This window comes from Zootoca vivipara, chromosome 3 (genome assembly GCF_963506605.1).
Source record: "Zootoca vivipara chromosome 3, rZooViv1.1, whole genome shotgun sequence".
Classification (NCBI taxonomy): Eukaryota; Metazoa; Chordata; class Lepidosauria; order Squamata; family Lacertidae; genus Zootoca; species Zootoca vivipara.
The window spans coordinates 81,283,026-81,310,121 of record NC_083278.1 but is presented as its reverse complement, the minus strand read 5'-3'; the positions used below and the strand labels follow the sequence as shown (position 1 = coordinate 81,310,121).

Below are 27,096 nucleotides of genomic sequence, written 5' to 3'. Positions count from 1 at the left end.
AAATTAATTTATTCATTTTAATATGGAAAGTGTTCTGTTGGCTTCCAGCTATAACAGCCACATGGGCACCCTCCCTGTTAAAACAGGATTATCTCTGGCTATCCAACTATGAAAAGTAACTGCATGGGATGGATATCACAATTGTATCTTCATGCTTATGAATCTTTCTGGTCAGCCATTGCTGGAGAAAGAATGCTGAGAATGTGAATGCTGAGTCACAGGACAAGTTGAAGAGAGGACATGATGCCGGGTGGCCAGACCCTTTAAAAGGGCCATGTGAGCTTGTGAGACCCCACAAGATCCCAGGGAGGATCAGACCCTCTCCTGGCCATGGAGGCTGCCTCGCTGCCCCGCAAGTCTGCCCATGAGTTGTATTAATACAACCATGAGTTAGCTTCAGCTAACATTGTGGTTCAGAAGTGAAAATGTGTGCCTGCAAAAATAATTGTAAGTGAAAGAAAACAGAGAGTGTACACCCAAAATTTGTGCATTGTTCTGTTCTGTAGCATTCAATATTCATTCCCTGCCCTGCCCCATTGCTGTGACACACAAATTAAGACTTTAAAAAAAAGGCTGAAAGAATTTTAATAAGCAGGCCATGCAGCAGTGCTACTACTTGTGTGCATGTGTGTGGAGGGGTATATGGAGGGATGCCAACTTGAATAAAATACTGAGGGGCAGTTAAGCTTTGGCTTAGTGTGTGGCCCAAACCCAGGCTTGTGATTCAGTTCTCTCCTTACTAACCATGAACTGGAAGCCATAGTTCGGTTTACCATGTTGTTACAAACCAGGCCAATATCAGTGCACATTCAGCAGAGGGTGTGAATTTATTTTATCATATGACAAGGATAAATTATTTGTGCAAATTGCTCAATCTATAATGTAAAATAAAGTATTTGAAACTTAAAGATATGAAGTAAGGCTCCTTGCGGGTTAATTCCCACCTAGCTGGTATCTTAATATTCTCACGTCTTTATCATTTTTATCTCTCCCTAATTTATTTGGTCTCTCCCCCCCCCCAGAAAATGTGCAATCTGTTCAATTAGCAAGTCTACCAAATTCACCCCTGCCTTTTACATCTCCTCCTTGCCCTCAAAGGAGACAGTGATGGAAGGGAAAAGGAATGTTTTCAAATTCAAATTTAACAGAACTTACTGTTAGCAGGTTAATTAAATCCATGTTTGGCTCAAGATGGTGAGAAGCAGTCTGCAGGGAAACCAGCTCACTCAAGGTGACTGAAAGCTGCTGCATTTTTACTATGTTGACTTTGTTCTCATTGATCCAGTCTGGAAAGACGACATGGACAGCTATCAGGTCCTTCAGGTGAACTCCTAAGATTGGGATTTTGAAGCCAACACAATCAGCAAAAGCTTTGCGGTAGCTGCAGTAGTTTCCATTGGAAGAGACTAGCTCGGTCATTTCATTCCAGTCCTGCAAACAAGGTACAGAAGAAGCAAAACTCCGCAAAAGCATTCTTAACATAGCTTTGATTTATCTTAAAGAGGCAGAGCTTAAGGAAATCATACTGGGAGGAACTGGAAACCTTTTCTTGAGGGGAACGGCGGTGAGGGGCATGATCCAATAACAGAAGCAACTCACACGATTTCTTCCAGCACATTTTTGATGAAAGATCATAGCTCAGAAGGAGTTCACATAGTTTGCATGCAGGAAGTCCAAGTTCAATCACCAGAACCTCCAGTTAAAAAAGAGATAGTGGGGTTGGAAAGAATTCTGCCCAAGATGTTGGTGAGATGCTGCTAATAAACAGACTGGGCTAGATGGGCCAATGGCCTGACTCAGTATGGGGCACCTTCACTTGCTCTCATTCTCCCTTATTCCAGTAAGAAAGGACATCTTTTTTGAAAGATTACATTTGGGTATGCTCAAGTTCCTCTATATAATATTTACACAGATGTGAGTCCATTACAAGAGAGGTGCTCTCATACCTTTGAAACTTCTGAGGAAAGATGAGAATGAGTTTCTTTGAGACGTGAAATGGAGCTATGGCTTAGTCCTCCTACAACAGCCATCAGGGTATTGAAATTTTGAAGATGAAGAAGTTTCTGTAGAGAAATTAGACACATTGCTTACTTGCTGATAAAAATGTTACCTGTTTCATTATTCATTACATACTAGATAATCAAATTGATAATAACAAGCAAAGGTCCTGCCAACCTAGCAGTTCAAAAGCATTGCCAGTGCAAGTAAATAAATAGGTACTGCTGTGGCAGGAAGGTAAACGGCGTTTCCGTGCGCTCTGGCATTCGTAACAGTCCTCCGTGCACCAGTAGCAGTTTAGTCATGCTGGCCACATGACCTGGAAAACTGTTTGTGGACAAATGCCGTCTCCCTTGGCCTGAAAGCGAGATGAGCGCCACAACCCCATAGTCGCCTTTGACTGGACTTAACCATCCAGGGGTCCTTTACCTTTTACCTTATAGTTATTTGTTCCAATGTGCAAGGTCTAGAATAATAGCTCGTGACTGTTGGCATGGTGCCTGATGAGAACGATGTTAAAAATGAAAGGCAAAAAATTGTTTGCCAAACTGAATTTAATTTTTCCCTCTTCAAACTATCCTAGTAGAGATATTAATAAATGAACTTTACTGGGATATCCCCAAACCCACCTAAATGTGTAAATGATGAATTCTTAGCTGGAATAATATTATCAAAAGCCTCTAATCTTGAATCAAATATTTTAGAAGTTCCTATCAAGAAGCAAACAAAACTAATATAAACCTTAAGAAAAATAATTCACCCAGGACAGTAGGATTTACCACTGTATTTTATAAGAAGAATGCATAGTTCAACAATTAACATATATAATAATTATATAACTACAATTAAGTTGTTACAAAAGGCACGAGCAGAAGCTGAAATGGTAATTATAGCCAAGTTACAGATCTCTTACTCAAAGGCTCAAAGCACCCAAAACTGGTCAGCTATCATAGCAAAAAGGCTTAACAATTTGATAATAATGCATATTGATAAGGACCAAAGAGATTTCATTAAGAATTAAAATATAAAAAGACTGGTGGACTGTATGGAAGCATCACAGTTAAATCAAATACAGGCAGGACTTATTTTCTCGATGCAGAGAAAACATTTGATTGGCTAGAGTGGAAGTTTGTGCACTGGAAAATTTTAATGCAGGAGCACAATATATTTGATATACAACAAATCTACAGCAAGAATTTACACCAGCAAATCCCTTTCACAGTCAGTAATTTACAGAGATACAAGAAAAGGATGTCCTTTGCCACCAGCACTGTTTGTTGCCTTCCCCACCCCTTCCCAACTAGGAACAATATCAAGATACCTGGAGTAACACTGGGATAAACAGAATGTAAACATTATCCTTACTATGAACACTAGTATCTGGGCTCTTATTTTGGACCTCCATACCACAGTATTTCATTCCAAGGTCATTATTACCTGTGCAACATTGATGAATTTTGTTATTACTTCTGCCCTTTGCTGAGGGGTTGGTTTGCTAAGGACCATCAACTGGACCCACTTGGAAATGCCATTAAATAAAGCGATTGATCTTTCCAGAGTTGGGTTGTTGTCCAGGCAACCATGGATCACATAGCTTTGATAATCTGTAAACTAGACAAATTCATTGTTATATTGTTTTTCTAAACCACAAACAGGACATATACTGGAGTAGACCAACATTCCCTGAGAAGACCTATAACTTAGGAAACCTGACCTTAAAAAAAAAAAAATTCCTCAGTGCACATAATTTTTTAAATTATTGTTTGTTGAACACTGCACATCCTTGAAGGATAGGGAGCACTACTAGCTTTCGTTTCTGTTTGGATGAGAGAACACAGTGGAGCCTTGTGGTATCTTTGCAACATTTCTTTTTAAAAATGTAACCTGAGCATAAGCAGAAGTCATTAGCTGAATCCCACCCAAGGATCTGAAGCTTGCCAGCAGCAAGCAGCACTAACACCTTGATCCAAGACATTAGATCCTCATGGAACTTCCCAATTTGTTTACAAAGGATGCCAACAAAACCACCAATGAAATACACAAAACTTCTGTGGACACAAAGGTGCCTGATGATTTGATGGTGGTTCTGAGCAGTTCCCTTGCAAAAACTATGCAGATTTTTAAGGATCTGTGTTTTGGATCCATATATATATATATCACAGTAGTGCTGGAAACCATCTGATCCATTATTTTTATGGCTCAGTTAATGGGACACATGTGACCTGTGATTTGTAGGTAATTTGGAGGGGGGAAACTCATTAAAAATAAGCAATTTCAACAGGATCTATTTTACTGGACCCAGTTTGTGTGTTTGTGCCTGCACATGCATATGCACACCTCCTCTCTCATAGACACAATATTCCCCAACTCTTATAGCACCCCAATTTCTGGCAGCTGTCTCACAATCATTCTATTTTCCCTCCCCTTGTCTCCTACATCACATCACTGAGAGCCAGTGTGGTGTAGTGGTTAAGAGTGGTAGACTCGTAATCTGGGGAACCGGGTTCGCATCTCCGCTCCTCCACATGCAGCTGCTGGGTGACCTTGGGATAGTTACACTTCTCTGAAGTCTCTCAGCCCCACCCACCTCACAGGGTGTCTGTTGTGGGGGAGGAGGGGAAAGGAGATTGTTAGCCGCTTTGAGACTCCTTCGGGTAGTGATAAAGCGGGATATCAAATCCAAACTCTTCTACTCTTCTTCTCTTCTTCCATCTTACACTCTCAGTCATTCCCGTTTCTGTTCAGCGCATCAGGTGCCCAACTAAACCTTGAAAAGTGCATCAAGCCGAAAGAAGAAGTAGAAAAGAGCACTGCTGTTCTTACTTCCTCTTTCACCTTTAGGTGCTTTTCAAGGTGAGGGTAGTGGTAAGATCTTTCCACATCACGATGAAGGGAGAAGTAAGCATGGGGGCAGGGAAGGTGTAGAGGTTTTGTGGGTGGAAGGAAAAATAAGGGTGCCTACGGGCACTGAACTGATGACCCCAGAATGCAACAGTCAACAAGCAATGAGTAGACATGGATCAGCCAGCACTGAGGCTGCATATAAACCATTCATTTAAAGCACATTTAAAGATCTTGACTTCGCTCAAAGAATCCCAGGGAGTGTAATTTGTTAAAGGTGCTGGGAATTGAGGCTCTACAGCTACAGTTGCCAGAATTCATTGGGGGAAGTAATGCACTTTAAATGTATGGTGTTACGTGGTTTGAGATTTGATGTAATGTATATCCAGATTCACGGATGGGCAATATGAGCCGTAAAGCCCAGGTGCCATAAGAAATTGTAGGTTTCTTACAGAGATCCTTCTGAAAGATTTATGCTCCAGAAAAGTGAGGTGCTCGGCAAGCTCAATGGGTTCCAGGTGATCAAACAGCAGGCAAGCTTTCCCCTTCTTAGAAGGTTTTTTCCTTTGCGTGACTCTCCTCATCCAGTCATAAGAGGGACTGCAAGAGAGAATGATGAAGCCACTTTCAGGATCTGACACCCAATAATGCAAACATGGAACTAGAACCCAGCGATGGCAGTGCCAAGAACCCCTGCATTTTGTTTGTGTGAAGTCAAACAGTGATATCTCCTTCAATTTAGATGTTCCACAGAAAAGGAAATGAAAACCAATTTAGCTATGTCTTACCTAAACAGAGAGCTGTTTTGAAACATTCTGAAGATAAGTCTGTAAGGATAGCTCTGTTGGATCAGAACAAGGGCCCATTACATCCAGCACCTGAGTTTCTAATGGTGGTTGATGTCAGTAGCAGCCAGTGAGGCAGTGTGTGTATGGGGGGGGCACCATTGCTCTCCAGACTTTCCAACATAGTGAGTGAATACATAGTGAGAAAGTGGAGGGGCGAGGAGCTTTGGCCCATGCCATGCATGGTGGCGAGTGTCAGGCTGGCTCCTTTACAATTTCCTGCAGTGGGCCCACTGGCGGAGGAAGAGGAGTGTGGGGGGAGCGCACCGCCCCCGGCAGCGCAATCCTGGTGGGGTTCCGTTGCGGCTGCCCCCCTGCCCGTGCTGGGTGCCCCACCCCCAGAACGAGTGCCACACCCCTGCGGGTGGCGCACCCCGCCCCTGCCTGCTCTCCGCCCCCCGGTGCCGGAGCATGAAGTTCCGCCACTGAGTGGGCCAAGTTCCCCACAACTCACTCCACCCCTCTCCCTCTCGGTAAGTGCCAGTGGCTCATTGTGTTGGGAAGACAGGAGAGCAATGGTGTCTCTCCTGTGCCACCTCAACAGCTGCTGCTGCTGGCTCGCCTGGTCCTTCCTCCAGGTGATGCACAAATCCAGGGTATGAAGGCTTCCTTTCTTGTTTGTCCCCAGCAACTAGCATTCAGACATATATTACTTCTGAACCTGGTGAGTCAATTTATTTATCATTGCTACCGGTAATAGCAGTCAACTGAGGTAGCAAACACAGAGTTCTACTTCATTACACATCAGAGAGACACATCCCAAAATTCATATTTACTTTAACTAGTGGATTTTTTCTAATAAAAAAATTAACACCACAAAGAACAAGAAGAGGAATTTTAAAAATGTTACAGTGATCAGTACTGGGGTGACAAGTTACCTAATTATTGTTCTCTCCCACCTCCTTTACCCTTTTTGCTGTTTTGCCACGGCTGTCAATATCAACATTCAATCTTACTAGAAGTCCTGGCTGAATAATCAGTCCTCACAGGTGGTAATCCTTACATGCTAGAGATATCAATAAGGTGGATGTGCTCTTCGTAACCTAGGTGGCTGGCTAGTTCTTGAAACTCCTCAGTCAGACGAACCAAACCAAGGTCCAGATTGAATTCTGCAGGAAATTCCATAATCCAGTATCTGAAATCATGACAGCAGTGTTATTCAGATATCAAGCCATGGAGCAACTATGTGCTAAAAGCCTAACTTACTCCACCTTTTGGGAAATGAGCCTCCCTTAAATCAAATGAATCGACAGCTTGGTTGAAGAGAACTTTGGGTCTTGAATTGCATTGGTGGCAGCTGTCCTTTGGGTGTGGGTCCATCCATCACACAGTGGTGTAATGATGGGATGATCCCCAACCATTAAAGCAGGGGTGTCAAACTCAAATTCATCGGGGGGCCGCATCAGCAGTGTGGTCACCCTCAAAGGGCCGGTTGTATCTGTAGGACTATGTGTCCACTCTTTATTATCATAAATTATTGTCACTGCATTCAATTATTACTGTTTTTTGTAATAATGTAAGTAATAACTAACATAGTCAGAATAATGGCAAGTAGATATTCAAATGTACAATTATTGTACAATTTATTGAAAAATGATTTTTGGTAACTGCACTGGGTGGTGGAGGCTCGCTAGGGTTTCATGCAGGAGCTTTGCAGAGCTACTGGTACCTGGAGATGCTGGGGTCCTTCTGCATGCAGGACAGATGTTCTGCCAGTGAGCCACCACCCTTCACCAAAGTGACTGGCTGAGGTTGACTCACTGGAGCTGTTCTCCTGGTTCCAGGGTTTAAGGGCCAGGAGTACCGGTATAAAGCAGCATCCTATGTTTCTGAGGAGAGGGAGAGGGAGGGGCGGGGAGCACTTTGAATCCTCCTGCTCCTCCACGTCTCGCTGCTGGGTGCTTTGTCTGTGTTTCAGCAGCAGCAGCCATTTCCAGACGCCGAGCCGTGGCAGGAGGAGGAGGATTCAAAGTGCTACAGAGCACTGCTGCGTCGCAGAGGCTCGGGACTCTCCGTGCGGCGCTGCTGGGCGCTGACCTGGCAAGCTGCCTCCTCCTTCTCCTGCTGTGGCTCGGGGTGCTCCATGCAGCGCTGCTCCGGCCGCCTTTCTACTCCCCCCAGGCCCCAGATGTTTGTCGGCGCTTTGTCGGTGCGGCACTTCAGCAGCAAGGTCCCGCTGCTGGGTCCCGCTGGCTGGGGCACTCGGCGGGCCACATGACGAGGTCTGGCGGGCCGGACTTGGCCCGCGGGCCTTGTGTTTGACACCCGTGCATTAAAGCTTTCCCTGCCATGCAAACATTTATAATCTCTCAAAACATTTCTATACCACCTAGCACAGGAATCTTGGGGTGGTGTACACAAGTAGGGGGAAAAAGCACATCCATATTAAAATCAGCAGAATTATGAGTTGTTCTCCTCTAAATTCTACTGATTTTAATAATATGTGAAGTGCTGATAAAGTGTATCTACTGGAATTAAGCACCACAAAGGCATGGGAGCAAAAGCAGGTTTTCAAAAGATGACAAAAAGTGTTTTGTTTTTTTAATTATTCAGAAAACATACAAACTTCCAAGTGGAGCAAAATTGCATTTACCTCATGAAGTAGCAGATTTTTAAGCGAATTTCACTGCAGTTTTCCCCACTAGCATCTCTATATGTAGCTTAGTTAAAGAAAAAGCCATGCCTGTTGGTTTCAGTGGCTTTCTAAGGTTCCATTTTCTTGTTCAATTAAGCAGTTGATAAAATGATAAACACTATGTTCAACACTGCACTTGGTTTTGCAAGGATATTATATTTTTATTATACCCTGTCCTGGTGCCATATTGTGATGAAGTATGGACAGGAGTATTTTAAATAAGATAAACTAAACGGTATAATGAACAAGTCACCAAGAAAATGTCTAGAATACAGGAGGCCAATTAATTCGACCCACTGATAACATTGGCCATTAGTCTCTAGCAATACAGCAAGTCTTTCCAAAATAGCCATTCTATAATGTATAGAATGTATACAATGGTTTATACACCATTCCTTCCAATGATGACAGGTTTGAAGTCAAAGGAGAAAATCCAAGATTATTCAAGTTCATTGCTAAAAAGCTATCTACACTGAAATCATACAACTACCTACTACAGTCATACCTCGGTTTAAGTACGCTTCGGTTTGAGTACTTTCAGTTTAAGTACTCTGTGGACCCGTCTGGAACGGATTAATCCACTTTCCATTACTTTCAATGGGAAAGTTTGCTTCAGGTTAAGTATGGTTCAGGTTAAGTACGGATTTCCAGAACCAATTACACTCATACTTCGGGTTAAGTACGCTTCAGGTTGAGTACTCTGCGGACCCGTCTGGAACAGATTAATCCACTTTCCATTACTTTCAGTGGGAAAGTTCGCTTCAGGTTTAGTACACTTCAGGTTAAGTACAGACTTCCAGAACCAATTGTATATTTAAACCGAGGTACCACTGTATTCAATAAATAGAGTATCTGAAAGGATATAGGGAGAGAAGTTTTCCTGCCAGTTCTGTGGATGGTAGATACCAGCGGTGCATTAAAAGGAAGGTTCGTGGCAGATGACTGTTGCTCAGTTCCCCTCTGTGATCTGCAAAAACAAACAGATATATAACATTCCAAAGTGGATAACATGTATTAAATGAATTGTACCATGTAAAAATAGGCACATTAAAAAGTCAACTGGACACCTCTCTCATACACACACCCTTTCTAGAGTGATATTAGCAAAGGTAAAAAAATATAGCTTACTATCATTAGCAGTGAGATGAGCACATTTATAAAGAAAGAATAACTCACCCATGAGATCAGTATAAGGATGTGTGTACACCAGCAGTTTTTCCAAGGTGACACCATCTTAACCTCAGGAGCAATTTGTGCCTTCATGTCTTGAAGGTTGCTTCACACATTACATTTTCCCTACACAGTAGTAATATTTGTGTAAGAAACAGTATGTTCTGCATCATTTCAACTGAGGTGAGAGTATCCTTTTTACCACAGCAGTTGATCAAGCCAGTATCCTTCTCAGCAAACAAGCAACAAAGAAAACACTACAAATGATACAAAGAAGTTTCCTTTATGCAGGAAGAATGAAATGTGTGAAAAGGCTCAAGATACAGTGGTACCTCGGTTTACAAATACAATTGGTTCCGGAAGTCTGTACTTAACCTAAAGCGAACTTTCCCAATGGAAAGTGGATTAATCCGTTCCAGACAGGTCCGCGGAGTACTTAAACTGAAAATACTCAAACCAAGGCGTACTTAAACCGAGGTATGACTGTAATAACAGTTCTACAAACCCTCAATTAGTCTTGCTAAATATTTTATAATGTCTCTCTTCCAATCCATGGTCCAAACCAACTTCTTTTATTATCTTAACTTTTTTCTTAAAAAAAAAACAAACTCAGCTGACTTTGCAGCATTCAACCCATTCACATCCAGCCCCAAGCAGCATCTTCTTAATTTCTTCCCCCCTTTTCTTGGCAGTGGGTTGACTTTCAGGATTTCCCATCTCCGCCCCCCCCCAAAAAACCCCACATCCAGGTTACAGTATTATGATTATACATGTGGCAATAGCACACATGCAGCGTTATTTTAGGGGAGGGCAAACCCACCTACTCAAGAGACCAAAGTCTCTAATAGGATGAAGTACATTTTTACTAGACCATCAAAGGGTCTCTTGTGGCACCTGAGAAGACTAAGCAATTTTTTATGGCACAGGCTTCATGGACTCTAGGCCCTTTTGTCAGATCAGACAGAGTGAGTTCACAAAAGCTTATGGTGGACTTGGGAGGAAAGGAAGACTCATACCGAACATTTTAATGCAGGTGCTTAAAAGTTCATCCAATGTTGCAGCTTTCCCGAGTGTATTGGACCCCATCGTCCTTTAACTGTTAAAAGAACGGATACACTTTCACCACATCAGAGAAGGGCAGCAGCGGCAGCAGAGGCTCCATTAGATGTCCGTCAGTAACATTATCTGTACCACTTCACCAGAAAACTGGAAAAAGAAATGGGGTGGGGTGGGAGAGAGAACCAGACTACAGTTTTATATGTGGGTCAAATGTTTACGGTTCAGCCCATCTTTTTAAAGATAATAACAATAACATGCCCATACAAGAAGTGAAATGCAACTTCTCAGCAGAACCAGCTCTTATTGTTTAAATATTTACACCAGGAGCGAGGAACCTTTTTCAGACTGAGGGCTATATTCTCTCGTAGGCAACTTTCCAGAGGCCACATGCCAATCACAGGCAAAAGTCAGTGTGGCAACAAATATGACTTGTACCTTTTGAGAGTAGCCTCCATTATGGCTTCAAATCTCCCTCTCCATCTAGGTAAGCAAGAGGCATTATCACAGTTCGTGAGCATATTCCAGTCAGGCAAAAGCACTTGCGGAGGGTACAGAGCAGGGCTGGGGAGCACAGTGGCTGCAGGGAGGGAGAGGGCCAGGGGAAGTGATACCCTTCCCCAACGAATCTTAATCTCAGTATTTTAAAAAAGCTCTTCTTTCTTTCTTTCTTTCTTTCTTTCTTTCTTTCTTTCTTTCTTTCTTTCTTTCTTTCTTTCTTTCTTTCTGAGTAAGTTGCTAGCATTTGTAGAACCTGACATCAAGCAAAATGTGCAGGCACTATCCTTCTAATTTCGTTTCATTTGCAAGAAACTAGACTGCTCCTCCTTTCAATGTTTTAGTTTTCCCTCCCCCAAGAGTCCATGCAGATGCCCATATGGGGCTTGGGGAGAGTGGCCATGGCCTGAGGAGAATCCTGAGGGCCACGGGTCCATGGGGCAGAGGTTCCCCACACCTGAGCTATACCATTCAGTTAGGATTGCCAGCTTCCCCCACCCTGGCAGGACTGTGACTTTAACAGCTGCGTGATGGGAGAACCAGAAATTTAGTAAGCAAAACTTCTGATAGTGTAACAGACAGGAGAAGCTATGCCTCCTATATTTTTGCTCATTAAGCAGCTGTTAAAAGTTGTGGGATCCCATGCAGGAGAAAAGTTGGCAACCTTCAGGTTGTTCTGTCTGACACACATAAAAGAGTACCAAAAGGAGAGCCAGGAATTTCCACCTGTAAGATTGTTTCTGGCCTTGGGACTGGCTTAGTTCTTGGGGACGGGAGGCCTACATTGTTCCGGTACATATTCAGTGCCTCGACTTTGCATGGCACCTTTTCCAGCAATCTAGCAGGACTGTGTTATTTTGCTTTATGTCTTGATCTTTGCCTATAGTGTTTTGTTCCTGGTGCTCAGGAGTGTTTTCTTTCTACTACCCCTTCATCTCCCCAATTGCAGCAAAGACATTATCAGCCTCCAGCTGAATGGAAAATCCGTGTGTTGTTTCTAGCAACTCCTAAGTGGGAGCTGCCACTTCACACATTCCTGGCCTGCTGCTGCTGCTGCTGCTGGGTTGTCCATTCTCCCTCTCTCATGGAATTCCATTTACTCAGTAAAAATAATAATACATGTACAAATCACAGAGGAGCTCATACATTGTAGAGACAGCATCGAATAAAGGGAAAGGCCAAAAACCACAGAAAAATAAGTAGTGATGGCGAGATAACACATTTTAATATGCCCTTGCTAAGGACTGCCATCTTAGATCTATCCTTAGTAACTGGCAAAAGGGAAGAAGATGCTAATGGTTAGAGCACTCCTCTGTTTTGGGCAAAATCAACCAAGCCCGGCTCCTTTCCTTTCATTTAATCTTTGCTAAGTGCTGCTTTAGAAGCCAGGGTCAGAAATGTACAAAATCAGATCCTCTATTTTACAACAGTTAAAGATGCAGGGCGGCTCAATGTAGCAAGCTGCCTTATATACAGTATACAGTATGTAATGCCAGCTTTATTGGTGTTAGGGTTGCCATTTTTTGAAGAGCAAAAAAAGAGGGTGCATTTGCCAGCCTTTAAGTATGGATCTCCTATGACAACTTTCATTTTACATACCCATGAAAAAGAGCACTTATCCTGGAAAAAGAGGACATATGGCAACCCTCTAATGGCCCATCTAGCTCAGTTACACTGACTGGCAGCAGCTCTCCAGGGTTTCAAGGCAAGGGTCTCTCCCAACCCTATCTAGCAATGCTTGGGATTGAACCTTGAACCTTCTACATATGAAGGAGATGTTCTACCACTAAGGAATGTCTATTTTCAGAAGAGTGGCAGAGGGCATGCTTTGGTTGCAGATGGTCCCAGCATGAATCCTGAGCATCATCAGCTCAAAGGATCTGAGGGCCAAACTAGACACGACAAAAGAGATATATGACTACATCTCCACTCACAAACGTTTGCAAAGAGCAGCTGTTGGTGGGATGGGTTGATCTGGATTGGGACTGTGGCACAGAGTAGGGGAATTGACCCTTTCCTCCTTGATGCTTTCCCCAATGAAAACTGCCCCCCAAAGCTGTTGTTTGCTATGATATATTTCCCCAAAGTGTGCAGATATATTTTTCCTATCTGGGCTACTGGAAGCTGTGTGGAGGGGAGGATATTTACATTAAAATGGAACAAAAGGAATAGTTCACGCAAACACACACATTAAGGCAGGCATCCCGAAACTGCGGCCCTCCAGATGCTTTGGCCTACAACTCCCATGATCCCTAGCTAACAGGACCAGTGGTCGGGGAAGATGGGAATTGTAGTCCAAAACATCTGGAGGGCCGAAGTTTGGGGATGCCTGCATTAAGGTCTCAATCCAGAACACTCAACTACAAAAAATTAGTGAAAATCATTTGTTTGCAACTCGTATGCAATAGATTTTTGCTGTTCTTCAGATTGTTAGGAGGGTACAAAAGTACTCCAGCTGCAATGGAATAGTGAGAAATACTCAGCTGCTAAAAACAAGGAAAACATAGCCCAAGTTTAAGCAGTAACTTTTTTATTTTTTTAAAAAAAAACTTTTTTAAAAAATGTTTTCGAAGTGATGCAGACATGTGGAGGAAACAGAGCATCAGGCAATAGTTCCTCATAATGTAATCAACACTACTGACAGCAATAGCTCTCCAGGGGCAGCCCTACTGTTAGACAGGGTAGGGCAGTTGCCTTTTGCATCAGGTGCTGAGTGGTGGTGATGTGCTTGAGGGCAGAGCTGCCATTGTGCCACCCACCCTACCCTACCCTACCCTTTCTTAGCTAGCCTATTTTCCTCAGGTGTGATAGAAAACACTGCTCCTCCGCTACCAGTGTTGAGGTACAATTCTGCTTACAGTCTGGGAATTATTATATACGCTGCCCAATCTGGGCGGATTCCAGCAAAATATTAAAATACAATAATTCATCAAATATTAAAAGCTACCCTAAATGGGGCTGCCTTCAGATGTCTTCTAAAAGTCAGATAGAGGTTTATTTCTTCGACATCTGATGGAAGGGAGTGTTCCACAGGGCGGGCGCCACTACCAAGAAGGCCCTCGGCCTGGTTCCCTGTAACTTCGCTTCTCACCATAGCTGCCAAGTTATCCCTTTTTTAAAGGGATTTTCCCTTATGCTGAATAGGCTTCCTCGCGAGAAAAGGGAAAACTTGGCAACTATGCTTCTCACAGTGAGGGAACCGCCAGAAGGCAAAGTTCCTGTATGTGGTACAGGGCAGGAAAGGAAAAAAACGCCTTTGTCATGGGCAACAACGCTTTTTGAGCCAAGCCTTGCACTTGGATGAAGGATGCATTTACCCAGCAACTCAACACTGCAGTTTGAATGGTAGGAAAATGCAATTCTCTTACAATAATCTGGGGCAACTTTGCCTGGATTGTGCAAAAGGTCTGTTACTATTTGATGTTACTTCTAGGAAAAAGACATGGTGTGAAAATGTTCTTGGAAAGGGTTTATTATGTATTGCTACTAATACTGCTAAACAGATTTCTATTGTCTTCTAGGGCGCATACCAGGACGGTGGAACTTGCAGCCCTCCAGATGTGTTGAAGTCCCATCATCCCTGGCCATTGGCTCTGCAGGTTTGGGCAGATGGGATTTGGAGCTCAATAAACATATGGAAGGCCACAGGTTCCCTACCCCTAGCATATACCCTCCGAAGGCACTTCACGCTAAATTAATACGACAAAACATTCCAAAATCTGGAACAGCTGCAAAAAAACCAACACGTGTTAAAATTGTATAAGGGAGGTCTGCCCTATTCAGAACCAGACTCCAAGAAGATACACTCAGGGCCCATTTTCATCACTGTCTGGTTTTACTTCCCATGACTGTGACACTATATTAATGAACTGAAAGGTCTATAATTTTCTGCCAATCATTTAACACTTCAATGTAATTTTGGAACAAACTGAATGGAAAGGTTACTGGTTTTTACACTGTTATGATGCTAGTACTTTGGGAACAGTCTTTAAGGTAAAGGTAAAGGTACCCCTGACTGTTAGATCCAGTCGCGGACGACTCTGGGGCTGCGGCGTCATCTCGCTCTATAGGCTGAGGGAGCCGGTGTTTGTCTGCAGACAGATTCTGGGTCATGTGGCCAGCATGACTAAGCCGCTTCTGGCGAACCAGTGCAGCGCACGGAAATGCCGTTTACCTTCCCGCCGGAGCAGTACCTATTTATCTACTTGCACTTTGACGACCAAACAACGGGAGCTCACCCCGTCACGGGTATTTGAACAGTCTTTAGATAAGACCAATTCAAGGGACGTGGCCAATGGGTCATTTCCAGAAAGTTCTCAAGCAGGGCACACAGGCAATCACCCTCCCATGCAATCTGCCAGCCCCCCGCTACGAGCATGATGGTAACACCACATTCACCCACCCAAAATATAAGCAAATACATGGCAGTAAACCTGGTGTCTGTTGCAAGCCAGATTTCCCTTCTCTGTATACTAGTTATGCAAAGATGACAAATGTTTCCTGAAGTGCTCTCAAGCACAGTTGATGAAATATGGCATTTCTGCTCATTTCATTTTTATTAACCAAAAGTCAGTACCCTTCCAACTGCTTCCCCACCACCACCACCACAATTAACAGCTCCCGAGACTGTGCTGCTTTGAATGAATTCCTTTGTAAACAGCAGCAGGACAGCTAAAGTGAAATACAAAGACGACATTACATTGTGACCCACTTCGTAACGTGACAGGGAAACAAAATCATCAGACCATTAACAGGGCACACACACCCTTCCGAAATAAGACAGGTTTTTTTATACCTGTAATTGTTTTGCAGAAGGGAGAACTTTCCAAAGCGCAGCTTCTCCATCACTGCAACACTACTCTCTGTCCTCTCCTGAACCTGGCAAGCCAAACCGTCAACTATTTGATTCAACTTTACCTTTTCCTCCTTCAAGCAAAACACAGCAAGGCAGGTCCCCATTGTATAACACAAAGGAGAGTCTTGCTAATAATGGGTCCTATAAAAAAGACTGCTGTTTTTGGAACTGGATCAGTGAAGTGGTGACAAGCTGCATCTCAGCTGTACGGGGATTTTGCAAGGCGCTTGAAGAGAAAGTAGGAAGCATTCCTGGCTTTATAAAAATGCAAACACACGCCCAGCCTAACGACAACAAGGAAAATTACTTACTGTAGTACTTCGTTCTGCGGAGGTATTCAACACAAACATCTCCCTTCTTTGTCCAGCTGCCAAGTGTTAAAGCATAAATGAGCAGCTGTTTCCTTCAAGCTGGGGTTGTGTGTCTTAACTAGTCACATGCCCCCTCTGATAAATCTCTCTGTTGTGCCAAGAGGTCAGACTCTCTGAAGATCATTATTCCCCCCTCCCTGCCACCCTGCATTAAAAAAAACACCACCACCACCAAAACACAATTCTTTTCTTAACATCAGACTTTGCTAAAACATTTGAGTGGAACGTGGGCCAAATCCCACAATTAGGATATTAAATCACCCATTAAAAATAATAAAATAAAACTGATAACCCTCATCAGAGGGCAGGACCCGTTAGGATGGAAAGTTAAACATTCTACTGTAGTTTGACTTGTGTATTTTGTTTTTCCATCTGGTACTAAAGCATTATTGCATCATTGGCTGGGTGGTAGCCAAACTTCAGAAGGACTTTTCTGGGTGTTCCCCACCTTTAGGAGGGTAAGGACTTCACAGCATGGCACATTAAACTTGTGCTGCCTTTTCTTGTGTCATTTGCTTCGAAGTGGGACATTCCGCTCCACACTTTCCCAATGCAAGTGAGAAACAATGCCTGTTTCTCCACTGGGGAACTTATGAATTAAGAGATCCTGTGTAATCCTGTTTCCAGTTCCTTATTTATCTATTTACAGTGGTACCTCGGGTTGAGTACACAATCCATTCCGGGATGCCGTTTGCACCCCAAAAAGTACTTAACCTGAGTGGCGCTTTAGCACATAGAGCGCCGATAGAGCGCTTCTGCGCATGTGGCAAAACGCGGAAGTAAACACTTCCAGGTCCATCGAGTACTTAATTCGAAAATACGCAACCCACAGCAAATACAACCCGAGGTATGACTGTATCTATTTAAATTTGTTAGTCGCTTTATCTTGCTCAGGGCACCACAAAGCAACTTACAACCAACCAACCAAAACCCTCACACAGAATTTATTCTCCATCCCCAGCTCAAGACACAGGTACAGAAAACCCCACACAATTTAAGGTTCTAGGGAACACTACAGTCTCCAAGCTAGAGCCACAAGGAGAAACAGGGCAGCTCCATCTGGTACACAGGCTGAGACCCTACCTGCCCGCGGACTGTCTCGCCAGAGTGGTGCATGCTCTAGTTATCTCCCGCTTGGACTACTGCAATATGCTCTACGTGGGGCTACCTTTGAAGGTGACTCAGAAACTACAACTAATCCAGAATGCGGCAGCTAGACTAGTGACTGGGAGCGGCCACCAAGACCACATAAAACACCAGTCCTGAAAGACCTACATTGGCTCCCAGTACGTTTCCGAGCACAATATCCGCCCTCACCCCTCCCCTCAGGTGGGCGGGCTTTGCGACACCGTGCGGGGCTTACCACCTGAGCGACTTGGCCTATGACCCGACACCTGGCCAAGTAGGACAAAGGACGACTGGCCAGAGGGGGCGGAGTAAGGCCAAAGAAAAGAGGCCAAGCACACTGGAGAAGCCTCTTTGTTCCTTCTTCCTTCTGCAGTCAGGAGCACTCAAGGAGCTTGAGGATCTTCAGTGTGCAGGTAAGCTATCTTAACCTGGGCCCACCCCACCCCCAGCTAGGCCTCAAGTCTGAGGCTTTTTTCTTTATTTAATTTTAATTTAATTTTAACTGGGAGGCCATCCACCGGCCCTCTTTTAGTAGTATTCGGTGGGGAGGGCTGACACTGGGGCGGCGTGGGGGCCCCCCGGTACGCTCTGTTGGGCCCAATCTGGCCTGTTGCGCTGGCGGTGGCGCGTGGGGGTGGCCTGGATGGCCCTCTCACGGCCACCGCTGTGCAGGAATGCTCCGCTTGGCCCAGCTGGGCAGCGGGGCGCATGGGGGAAAAGGCCGCGATCCAGCCGATTTTGTGGCGGCAGCGGCGTGGAAGGTGCCTGGATGGCCCTCCCATCGCCGCCGTGCTTCGCACGGGCGCTCCGCTTGGCCCAGCTGGGCAGCGGGGCGCCCGGAAGAGGCCGCAATTCGGCCGATTTCGGTGGCGGCGCCACATGGGGGGGCCTGGATGGCCCGCCCACAGCCGCCCCACCTCGCACAGGCGCTCCGCTTGGCCCAGCTGGGCAGCGGGGCGCAGAGAAAAGGCCACAATTCGGCCGATTTCGGCGGTGGCGGCACGTGGGGGGGCGGGATGGCCCTCCCATGGCTGCTGCGCTTCGCACAGGCGCTCCGCTTGGCCCGGCTGGGCAGCGGGGCGCCCGGAAAAAGGCCGCTGTCGGGCCGATTTTGGTGGCGGCGGCGCGTGGGGGGGGCTGGATGGTCCTCCCAAGGCCGCCCCGCCTCACACAGGCGCCCCGCTTGGCCCAGCTGGGCAGCGGGGCGCAGGAAGGGCAGCGGGGCGCCTGGAATAGGGCCGCTGTCTGCCCGATTTCGGCGGCGGTGGCGCGTGGGGGGGCCTGGATGGTCCTCCCACGGCCGCCCCGCTTCGCACAGGTGCTCCGCTTGGCCCAGCTGGGCAGCGGGGCGCATGGAAAAGTGTTCAAACAATTCAAAGTGTTGGTGCTGATCTTTAAAGCCCTAAACAGCCTTGGTCCAGTATACCTGCAGGAGCGTCTCCACCCCCATCATTCTGCCCGGACACTGAGGTCCAGCACCGAGGGCCTTCTGGTGGTTCCCTCACTGCGAGAAGCAAAGCTACAGGGAACCAGGCAGAGGGCCTTCTCAGCAGTGGCGTCCGCCCTGTGGAATGCCCTCCCATCAGATGTCAAAGAGATAAACCTGACAGTTAGAAAACATCTGAAGGCAGCCCTGTTTAGGGAAGTTTTTTATGCGTGACATTTTAATGTATTTTAATCTTTGTTGGAAGCCGCCCAGAGTGGCTGGGGAAACCCAGCTGAATGGGCGGGGTACAAATTAATTAATTAATTAATAATAATAATAATAATATATTATTATTATTATTATTATTATTATTATTATTATTATTAACATCCACACCCAAATAGGAAGGGAGTGGCGTAATGCCTAAGCTTGTCTTATCAAGCTTAGGAAGCCTCCATGACAGTTGGAGTGGGGTGGGGAACTTTTTGCAGCCTGAGAGCCACATTCCATTGTAGGTCACCTTCTGGGGCAGCTGCATACCAATGATGGGGATGACCAGACACACATCACTCCATCTGGGTATCATCACAGTTCAAGGATACATTCCAGCTATGCAAAAGCACACCAGGAAGGCACAGAGAGAGGTATGACCTAATCTATGGGCATGGCCTGGGCAGAGTCCCAAGAGATGTGCGGAAAAGCTTGCATTGAGCCCCCAAAGGCCTCAGGTTCCCAACCTCTGTGCTAAAGTAAGCAAAGGGCCTTTATGCAGTCTGTACAGTTCTGTATTTGAAGCCATTTTCTCCTTGAAGGCCTGCCGGATGCAAATGCTCTGGATTTAACGATACAGAATCCTATGAGGGCAGAGCAGGGACCTCAAAACTGTTCAGCAACAGTCAACACCTGGTTAGCTGACAGAGCAAGACACACAGGTCACCTGATCACCATCTTCCCCCCTGTTGTAGAAAGCAGCATTTGCAACTGGTATGCAAATCTGTGTCCTCCTTCGTCCTCTTTTTCAGGATGTATTTTGTTATGTACTGAGCTGAATCCTAGAACAATAGGATTCAGAATCAGCGGGAGCTACCCAATCCAACTCCAGGTGGAAGTGAATCCGCAACCTGATTGGCCTGCTGGAGCAGCCAATCAGGCGGCTGGCAGAAGTGAATCTGCTACCTGATTGGCCTGTAGGAGCAGCCAATCAGGCTGCAGGCAGAAGTCAATCCACAATATAATTGGCCCACAGGTGTAGCCCTGAAGTAGCCAATCACGCAAGGCCCATTGTGTAAATAATGTATATAAGCAGATGGTTTTGGGAAAAGAGCGATTCGTCTTCTCTTCTTCTCCTTGATGAATATGAGCTGAATAAAGAGCATGAAATTCACTCTCGACTCCGAGTATATTTCACTGGCGACGAGGGTGGGATCCTGCTGAGCTGACCGCCACCACGCACTGCACCGCAGCACCGCCACCTGCTGCACCGCTGCATCGCACCGTGCATCCAGGCTTCAGCTCCAGGACCCAAGGAACCCAGAATGGCAACCGACAGCAGCTTCTTGCCATTCAAACCAGCATCAGGAGACTGGGAAGGGTACGCCGCCCGTTTCAACTTCCTCCTGCAAGCGAAAGAAGTCACCAACGATGCCATGAAGAGGGCGACATTCTTCAGCGTCTGTGGAGAGGAGACGTTTGAAATCGCCCGGGCTCTCCTTGCACCTAGAGATGTCGCTACCGTCTCTTACAAAACAATAATGGAACGGCTGAAGGAGCACTTTTCACCACAGCCCTCGGTGGTAGCTTGCCGAAATGCCTTCTACGCAAAGCGGCAAGCCCCAGGGGAAACCATAACTGGGTTTGTGACCTCCCTCCGCCAAGCCGCCCGGTTATGCAACTTCTCAGAGTTGGAGAACATGCTTCGTGACCGCCTCGTCGGTGGCCTGAGGGACGAGATGTTGCAACGACGCCTCTACGCCAAAAAAGACCTCACGTTCCAGATTGCTCTGGAGGAAGCCCTGGCAACCGAAGCCGCCGAGAGGTCAACGCAAGAGGCACGACCGGCCCCGCCATCCCAACCGAGGGTCTACCACGAAGACCTCACCGACGAATCCGAATCTGACAGGGAGGAAGTACACCGAGTACAGCGGCGCACTCAAGCAGCACACACACCACAGCAGCCTCGACGAGAAGGAGGGAACTGTGCAAGCTGCGGGGAGAACCACGAGAGGAGGACCTGTCGTTTCCGCAACGCAGAGTGCAGGCAGTGCAGAAAATTGGGACACATCGCCCGGGTGTGTCGGGCTCGACTCACCCGTCGACAAGCATCAGATGACCGATCCAGGAGCCCCAGGTCACACGGCACCATGCACCAAGGCAACTCGACGGAGATCACGGACTACCAGGTATTCCAGTTGCCCCATCCCAGCACAGAGAAAATTTATATAGAGGTACAGATAGAGGGAGCCCCATGCCGCATGGAGCTGGACACGGGTTCAACTCTATCCATAATCTCGGCCCGAACATTAAGGGAACTGTGCCCTAATGGGGGTCCCAAACTAAGGCCGGCCCCATTCACCCTCCGGGACTTCCAGAAACGTAAGGTCCCTACAATGGGGGTGGGGACCTTCAGGGTGCAATATCGAGGGCGAAAGCAACAATTGGACTTGCTGGTAGTTAAGGGCCCCTACGTTAGCTTACTGGGACTGGCATGGTTTGGACCTCTGGGGCTAGCCGTTACCGGGGTGAACCGCACTAGCTTACAAGTGGACGTGGACGCCATATGCAAAGAGTTTCCAGGGGTTTTCGATGGGGCATTGGGACGATATACAGGACCCCCCATTGCCCTACAGCTAGACCCCGCTGTACGACCCATCAGGCACAAGGCCCGCCGGGTCCCGTTCGCCCTGAAACCCCGCATAGACGAGGAATTGGACCGGCTCGTGGAGCAAGGAGTGCTGGAGCCGGTGCCCAACGCCCCCTGGGAAACTCCAATTGTCACACCCGTCAAGCCTAACGGTTCGGTCCGCATCTGTGCAGACTACAAATGCACCATAAACAAGGCTCTCACGGCCCATGCATACCCAGTGCCAGTGGTCAGCCATGTCCTCGCCACCCTGGCTGGGTCAAAAATCTTTGGCAAACTGGACTTGGCCCAAGCGTATCAACAGTTGCCTGTGGACGAAGCCACAGCAGAGGCTCAGACGATTGTGACGCACAGAGGGGCATTCAGAGTAAAGCGGCTGCAATTTGGCGTTAGCGTGGCACCAGGCATATTCCAGAATCTAATGGACTCTCTCCTTAAAGGGATTCCTGGCGTCACCCCCTTCTTCGATGATGTACTGATCGCCGGGCCCACACCAGAGGAATTTGAGGACCGCCTCCGCTCCGTCCTGCACCGTTTCCAGACGGCGGGCCTCAAGGTGAAGCGGGAAAAGTGTTTACTGGGAGTGCCGCAGGTGGACTTTCTGGGATTTAAGGTGGACGCAGAAGGGGTCCATCCAACCGGTGACAAGGTACGGGCCATTTGTGAGGCCCCAGCGCCCAAGAGCAAGCCCGAACTTCAGTCATTCTTGGGACTATTGAACTTTTACCATGCCTTCCTTCCCCATAAGGCAGCGGTAGCGGAGCCCCTACACAGACTCCTAGATAAAAGGGCCCCTTGGGTGTGGGGCCAGCGACAAAGGGCCGCATTCCAGGCAGTCAAGGACTTGCTCGTCTCGAACTCGGTCTTGGCACACTTCGACGAGAGGCTGCCAGTGGTGCTGGCATGCGACGCCTCTCCCTATGGCATCGGCGCTGTCCTGGGACACCAACTCCCGGATGGAAGAGAGGTGCCGGTGGCATACTTCTCCCAGACGCTTGCTGCAGCCGAACGAAACTACTCACAGATTGACAAGGAGGGTCTGGCAATCGTGAAGGGCGTAAAAAAATTCCATGATTTCTTGTACGGGCGGCCCTTTACCATAGTGACTGACCACAAGCCGTTGCTTGGCCTGTTTGCCCCCGAGAAGCAGACCCCCCAAGTGTTGTCTCCACGTGTCCTCAGGTGGTCAATTTTCCTTGCCGGCTACCAGTATGCACTAATCCACCGCCCTGGGAAGGCGATGGGCCACGCAGACGCACTCAGCAGGCTACCACTACCAGAAACAGGCCCCGACCCAGCGCCTGCGCAAGAGGTTATGACCCTGGAGCTGCTTCCCGACCGACCCATTCAGGCACAAGAAGTTGCGCACCATTCCACAAAAGATAGGGTCATCTCCCGGGTCCTGGACTGGGTGTGGCGAGGATGGCCCAGCAGCAGCCCCGGGCCAGAATTCGCTGGCTACACAAACCGCAAACATGAACTGTCGGCCCACAAGGGGTGCCTGTTATGGGGAAGCAGGGTCGTTGTTCCCCAGCCCCTCCGCAAAAGGGTCCTCACAGCCCTACACGAGACACACCCAGGGGTAGTGAGGATGAAGGCCCTTGCCAGGAGTTATGTGTGGTGGCCGGGGATTGACAGAGAGATAGAGGCCTGGGTCCAACACTGCCAGACCTGCCAAGAATCCCGCCCGGATCCCCCAAGGGCCCCAGTCCAGCCCTGGGAGTCCGCCCGACATCCATGGTCACGCTTGCACGTGGACTTCGCTGGCCCCTTCCAGGGAAAAACATTCTTCATAGTGGTGGATTCCTACACCAAATGGCTGGAGGTCGCACTGGTACCGTCCACTTCTACGGCGGCAGCCATCCGGGTACTACGTAAGCTGTTTGCAACCCACGGGCTCCCTGACACCCTCGTCTCGGACAATGGAACCGCATTCACGTCAGAGGAGTTCCAGACCTTCACAGCGCAGAACGCCATCCGCCACATCCGCTCAGCACCATTCCACCCTGCCACCAATGGCCAAGCGGAGCGCATGGTGCGGACCACCAAGGACAGCCTCCGCCGCATAACACAAGGGGACTGGGAATACCGCCTTGCCGCATTTCTTCTAGCACAGCACAGCACCCCAAGCACAACGACGGGCCGGAGCCCAGCTGAACTACTCATGGGCCGGCGCCTTGCAACTAGACTGGACCGACTTCACCCCGACAGAGCTCAGGATGAGGTAGTGGTGGGGAAAGGCAGGAACCCCCGGACATTTGTGGCCCAGGACCCAGTGTATGCAAAGAATTTTGGGGCAGGCCCAGCATGGGTACCCGCCACAGTCACCAAGGTGACCGGTCCCGTGTCGTACGAGGTACTAACGGAAGGGGGACAATGTTGGCGCCGCCACTGCGACCAGCTACGGCGACGATTCCCAGGAGGAACCCAGGAGGAGAGCGGGACAGAGGGGTCCCAAGGGGACAGCAGGGCAGTGAGGCCTGTAGAGCGAGAGGGGTGGGCAGGGGAAGCAGAAGCAGTAGGCACAGAGGGGCGCCCCGAGGCTGGAAGGACACCGGAACCAGAGTCACAACCTAGTGGTTCAGTGGCGCCAGACCAGACAGCCCCGGCACAGCCAGCAGCCTCGGAACACGAGCCAGAACCAGAACCCCTGACCAAGGAACACCCCAGGCCACAACGCACACGGAGGCGGCCAGCAGACCTTGGGGACTACGAATGCAACTTCCCGGGCAGGACTGGAACTTAGAGGGGAGGGGTGTTATGTACTGAGCTGAATCCTAGAACAATAGGATTCAGAATCAGCGGGAGCTACCCAATCCAACTCCAGGTGGAAGTGAATCCGCAACCTGATTGGCCTGCTGGAGCAGCCAATCAGGCGGCTGGCAGAAGTGAATCTGCTACCTGATTGGCCTGTAGGAGCAGCCAATCAGGCTGCAGGCAGAAGTCAATCCACAATATAATTGGCCCACAGGTGTAGCCCTGAAGTAGCCAATCACGCAAGGCCCATTGTGTAAATAATGTATATAAGCAGATGGTTTTGGGAAAAGAGCGATTCGTCTTCTCTTCTTCTCCTTGATGAATATGAGCTGAATAAAGAGCATGAAATTCACTCTCGACTCCGAGTATATTTCATATTTCCTCTTTTTGGGCAATGCATAAATGACTATTCTAAGAGCAGGCAAAAGGACTCTGCCTAGGTTTTAGCTGATTCTGGTTGAGAAGTTTCCCTGAGCTGTGTAAGGCAAGCTTCAGCTTTGTTCAGCAACCTTGCTTCTAACTCCAACCTGTGGACTTTCAGATGTTGGTGAACTAAAGCTACATCATCCCTGACCATGGGCTGTGGCTAATGGTCACAGACAGCCCAAGGGCCACAGGTTCTCCATGCCTGATGCCTCATCAACTAGGCTCTGGGGGCTTTTCTGCACAGCTGTGTCTGGAGCGTGGTTAGGTCAAACAGCAAAAGGTGACAATTGACATTTTGGCATGATAAGCTTAGCTGGTCACCAAAACACTGTCTTTCTTGGGACATGCATATTGAAAAATATAGCTGAACCCTAAACATGGATGCTCCCTTCTCACAATTAAGAGATGAGCTTTTAATTCATTACATTCTAAATCATTTTGTACTTTCTACCTTTCATAATGTGTCAGTTTGTTTGAATTATTCAGTCAATTCAGGTGAAGACGTTTCAGTTGATTAATTGAACAATTATATACCACTTGATAAAACTTCTTAGCTGTTTACAAGAGATAGTAAAAGTTACCGGTAGGTAGCCGTGTTGGTCTGATGCAGTCAAAACAAAATAAAAAAATCCTTCCAGCAGCACCTTAGAGACCAACTAAGTTTGTCATAGGTATGAGCTTTCGTGTGCATGCACACTTCTTCAGATACACTGAAACAGAAGTCACCAGACCCTTATGTATAGTCAGAGGGTGGGGAGGGGTATTGCTCAGAAGGGTGGTGGGAATGGGTGATTGGCTGATAGGAGTGGTAAGAGATAGTAAAATTATTTTAAAGACAGTTAAAAAACAACTAAAACATTTAAAATTAATTAAAACTAGCAGTAAAAGATTAAAACAAAACAACATCTAGATAGGACTGACTAAACAAAAATGTTTAAAGCAGACACTGAAAAAATAAAGCGAATGCACTAGCCAGGGAGTTTCAAAGTGTGGGTGCTGCCACACTAAACATCAATTTCTTAAACTGTGGAACAAGAAGTATGTGGCCAGTTCTGCAAATTGAGGCAGTTGATTTGGCACATATGGGGTAAGGCGATTACAAGAAAACTGGTCCATGAATCAGTGGATGACCAACCCCATTATCAGACCATTATTTCCAGAGATTTATGGACTTTGGCTGGATCTAGACACATCAAAAAAAGTTTTGGGAAAACACGTTGTAAAGCTCATAATAGGAAATCGTGTTGCTGAAGGATCAAACTCTACAGCACCATCTAGTGTCACAGTGTTATAATGCATTTTAAATGCTTTTTTTTTTACTAGTGTGGCTGAGTTCTTCAATATATTTCTGAATGCTCTGATTTTCCAGTGCACAGAACTAGCCTTCCTGCTGAAGCCCTCATCTTGCTATGGAACAGTGACATGTGGAGGACCAAAGATATAGTGAGGAGTTGGTGCTGAAGCAAATTAGTTATGTATTAAATAAAGCACCTATTCTTGTACTGTAACACCGAGACCATGTAGGCGAAATTGACAAGTCTTTACACCATTAACCCATTCAGCTTCCATTTCAAAGCAAAATCAGATGAAGTGGACAACTTCCTGGATGATTCCACCTCAAATCTCCTTTTAAGTGTTACCCTAGCATGGTGGGAGCTTTTCCATGGGTTCATCCCATGGCATTAATGCAATTTGTAATACGTTGTAGGCAATACTGGTACAGCCTATCACATGGTTTTTCTGATGTGATCAGCTGTCTGCAAGGAAAGAGTGTGCCTGTTCCATAAGAAAGATACACATAATGAACCCATCCCCACACAGCTGTGGGCCATTGGGGTTTTTTGAATCTACCAAGAAATACTTCCTATGCTATCAGTGAAATGTGGGCTTAAAGGGCACCACATTTTGTTTGAGAAATGCAGCAAGAATCAGCAAAGTTTCCAATTGAGGAACTCCACAATACGGTTTTAGAACAGGTAGGTGTAGTAACGGAGGCAGGTAACAGAGAGGTCACCATCGAATGTGTAACCAATTCCTCCAAACTAAATGAGATAGTTCAGACCTCAAAGCTTGCACTGCACTTTTGCTGCAAGATCAACAAGTCACTAAGAATAGCAATAAAAAAACCACTTTGATCCTACACTGGGTGTAAGTGTAGGAAACTAGGAATACTGTATAACTCATTTAGATAAAGGTCACTTTAGGAATAAATGAGTGAATGAATGGAGTC

At 46.8% G+C, this 27,096-nt stretch overlaps 1 protein-coding gene across 6 annotated transcripts in view; it reads right to left on the bottom strand.

The window, feature by feature from the left end:
* Positions 1 to 27,096, bottom strand: part of RASGRP3 (RAS guanyl releasing protein 3) — a 54,796-nt gene that overhangs the window by 16,669 nt on the left and 11,031 nt on the right. For 4 of the 6 annotated variants that reach the window (XM_035108236.2, XM_060272906.1, XM_060272907.1 and 1 more), the window contains 8 exons: positions 10,506 to 10,695; positions 9,184 to 9,286; positions 8,278 to 8,340; positions 6,688 to 6,819; positions 5,292 to 5,439; positions 3,436 to 3,609; positions 1,947 to 2,063; positions 1,156 to 1,431 (listed from right to left, as the gene is read on the bottom strand). In XM_035108236.2, coding sequence (XP_034964127.1) covers positions 1,156 to 1,431; positions 1,947 to 2,063; positions 3,436 to 3,609; positions 5,292 to 5,439; positions 6,688 to 6,819; positions 8,278 to 8,340; positions 9,184 to 9,286; positions 10,506 to 10,575 — 1,083 coding nt within the window. In that variant the 5' untranslated portion in view covers positions 10,576 to 10,695. The other 2 variants (XM_035108237.2, XM_035108241.2) reach the window with 2 other exon arrangements.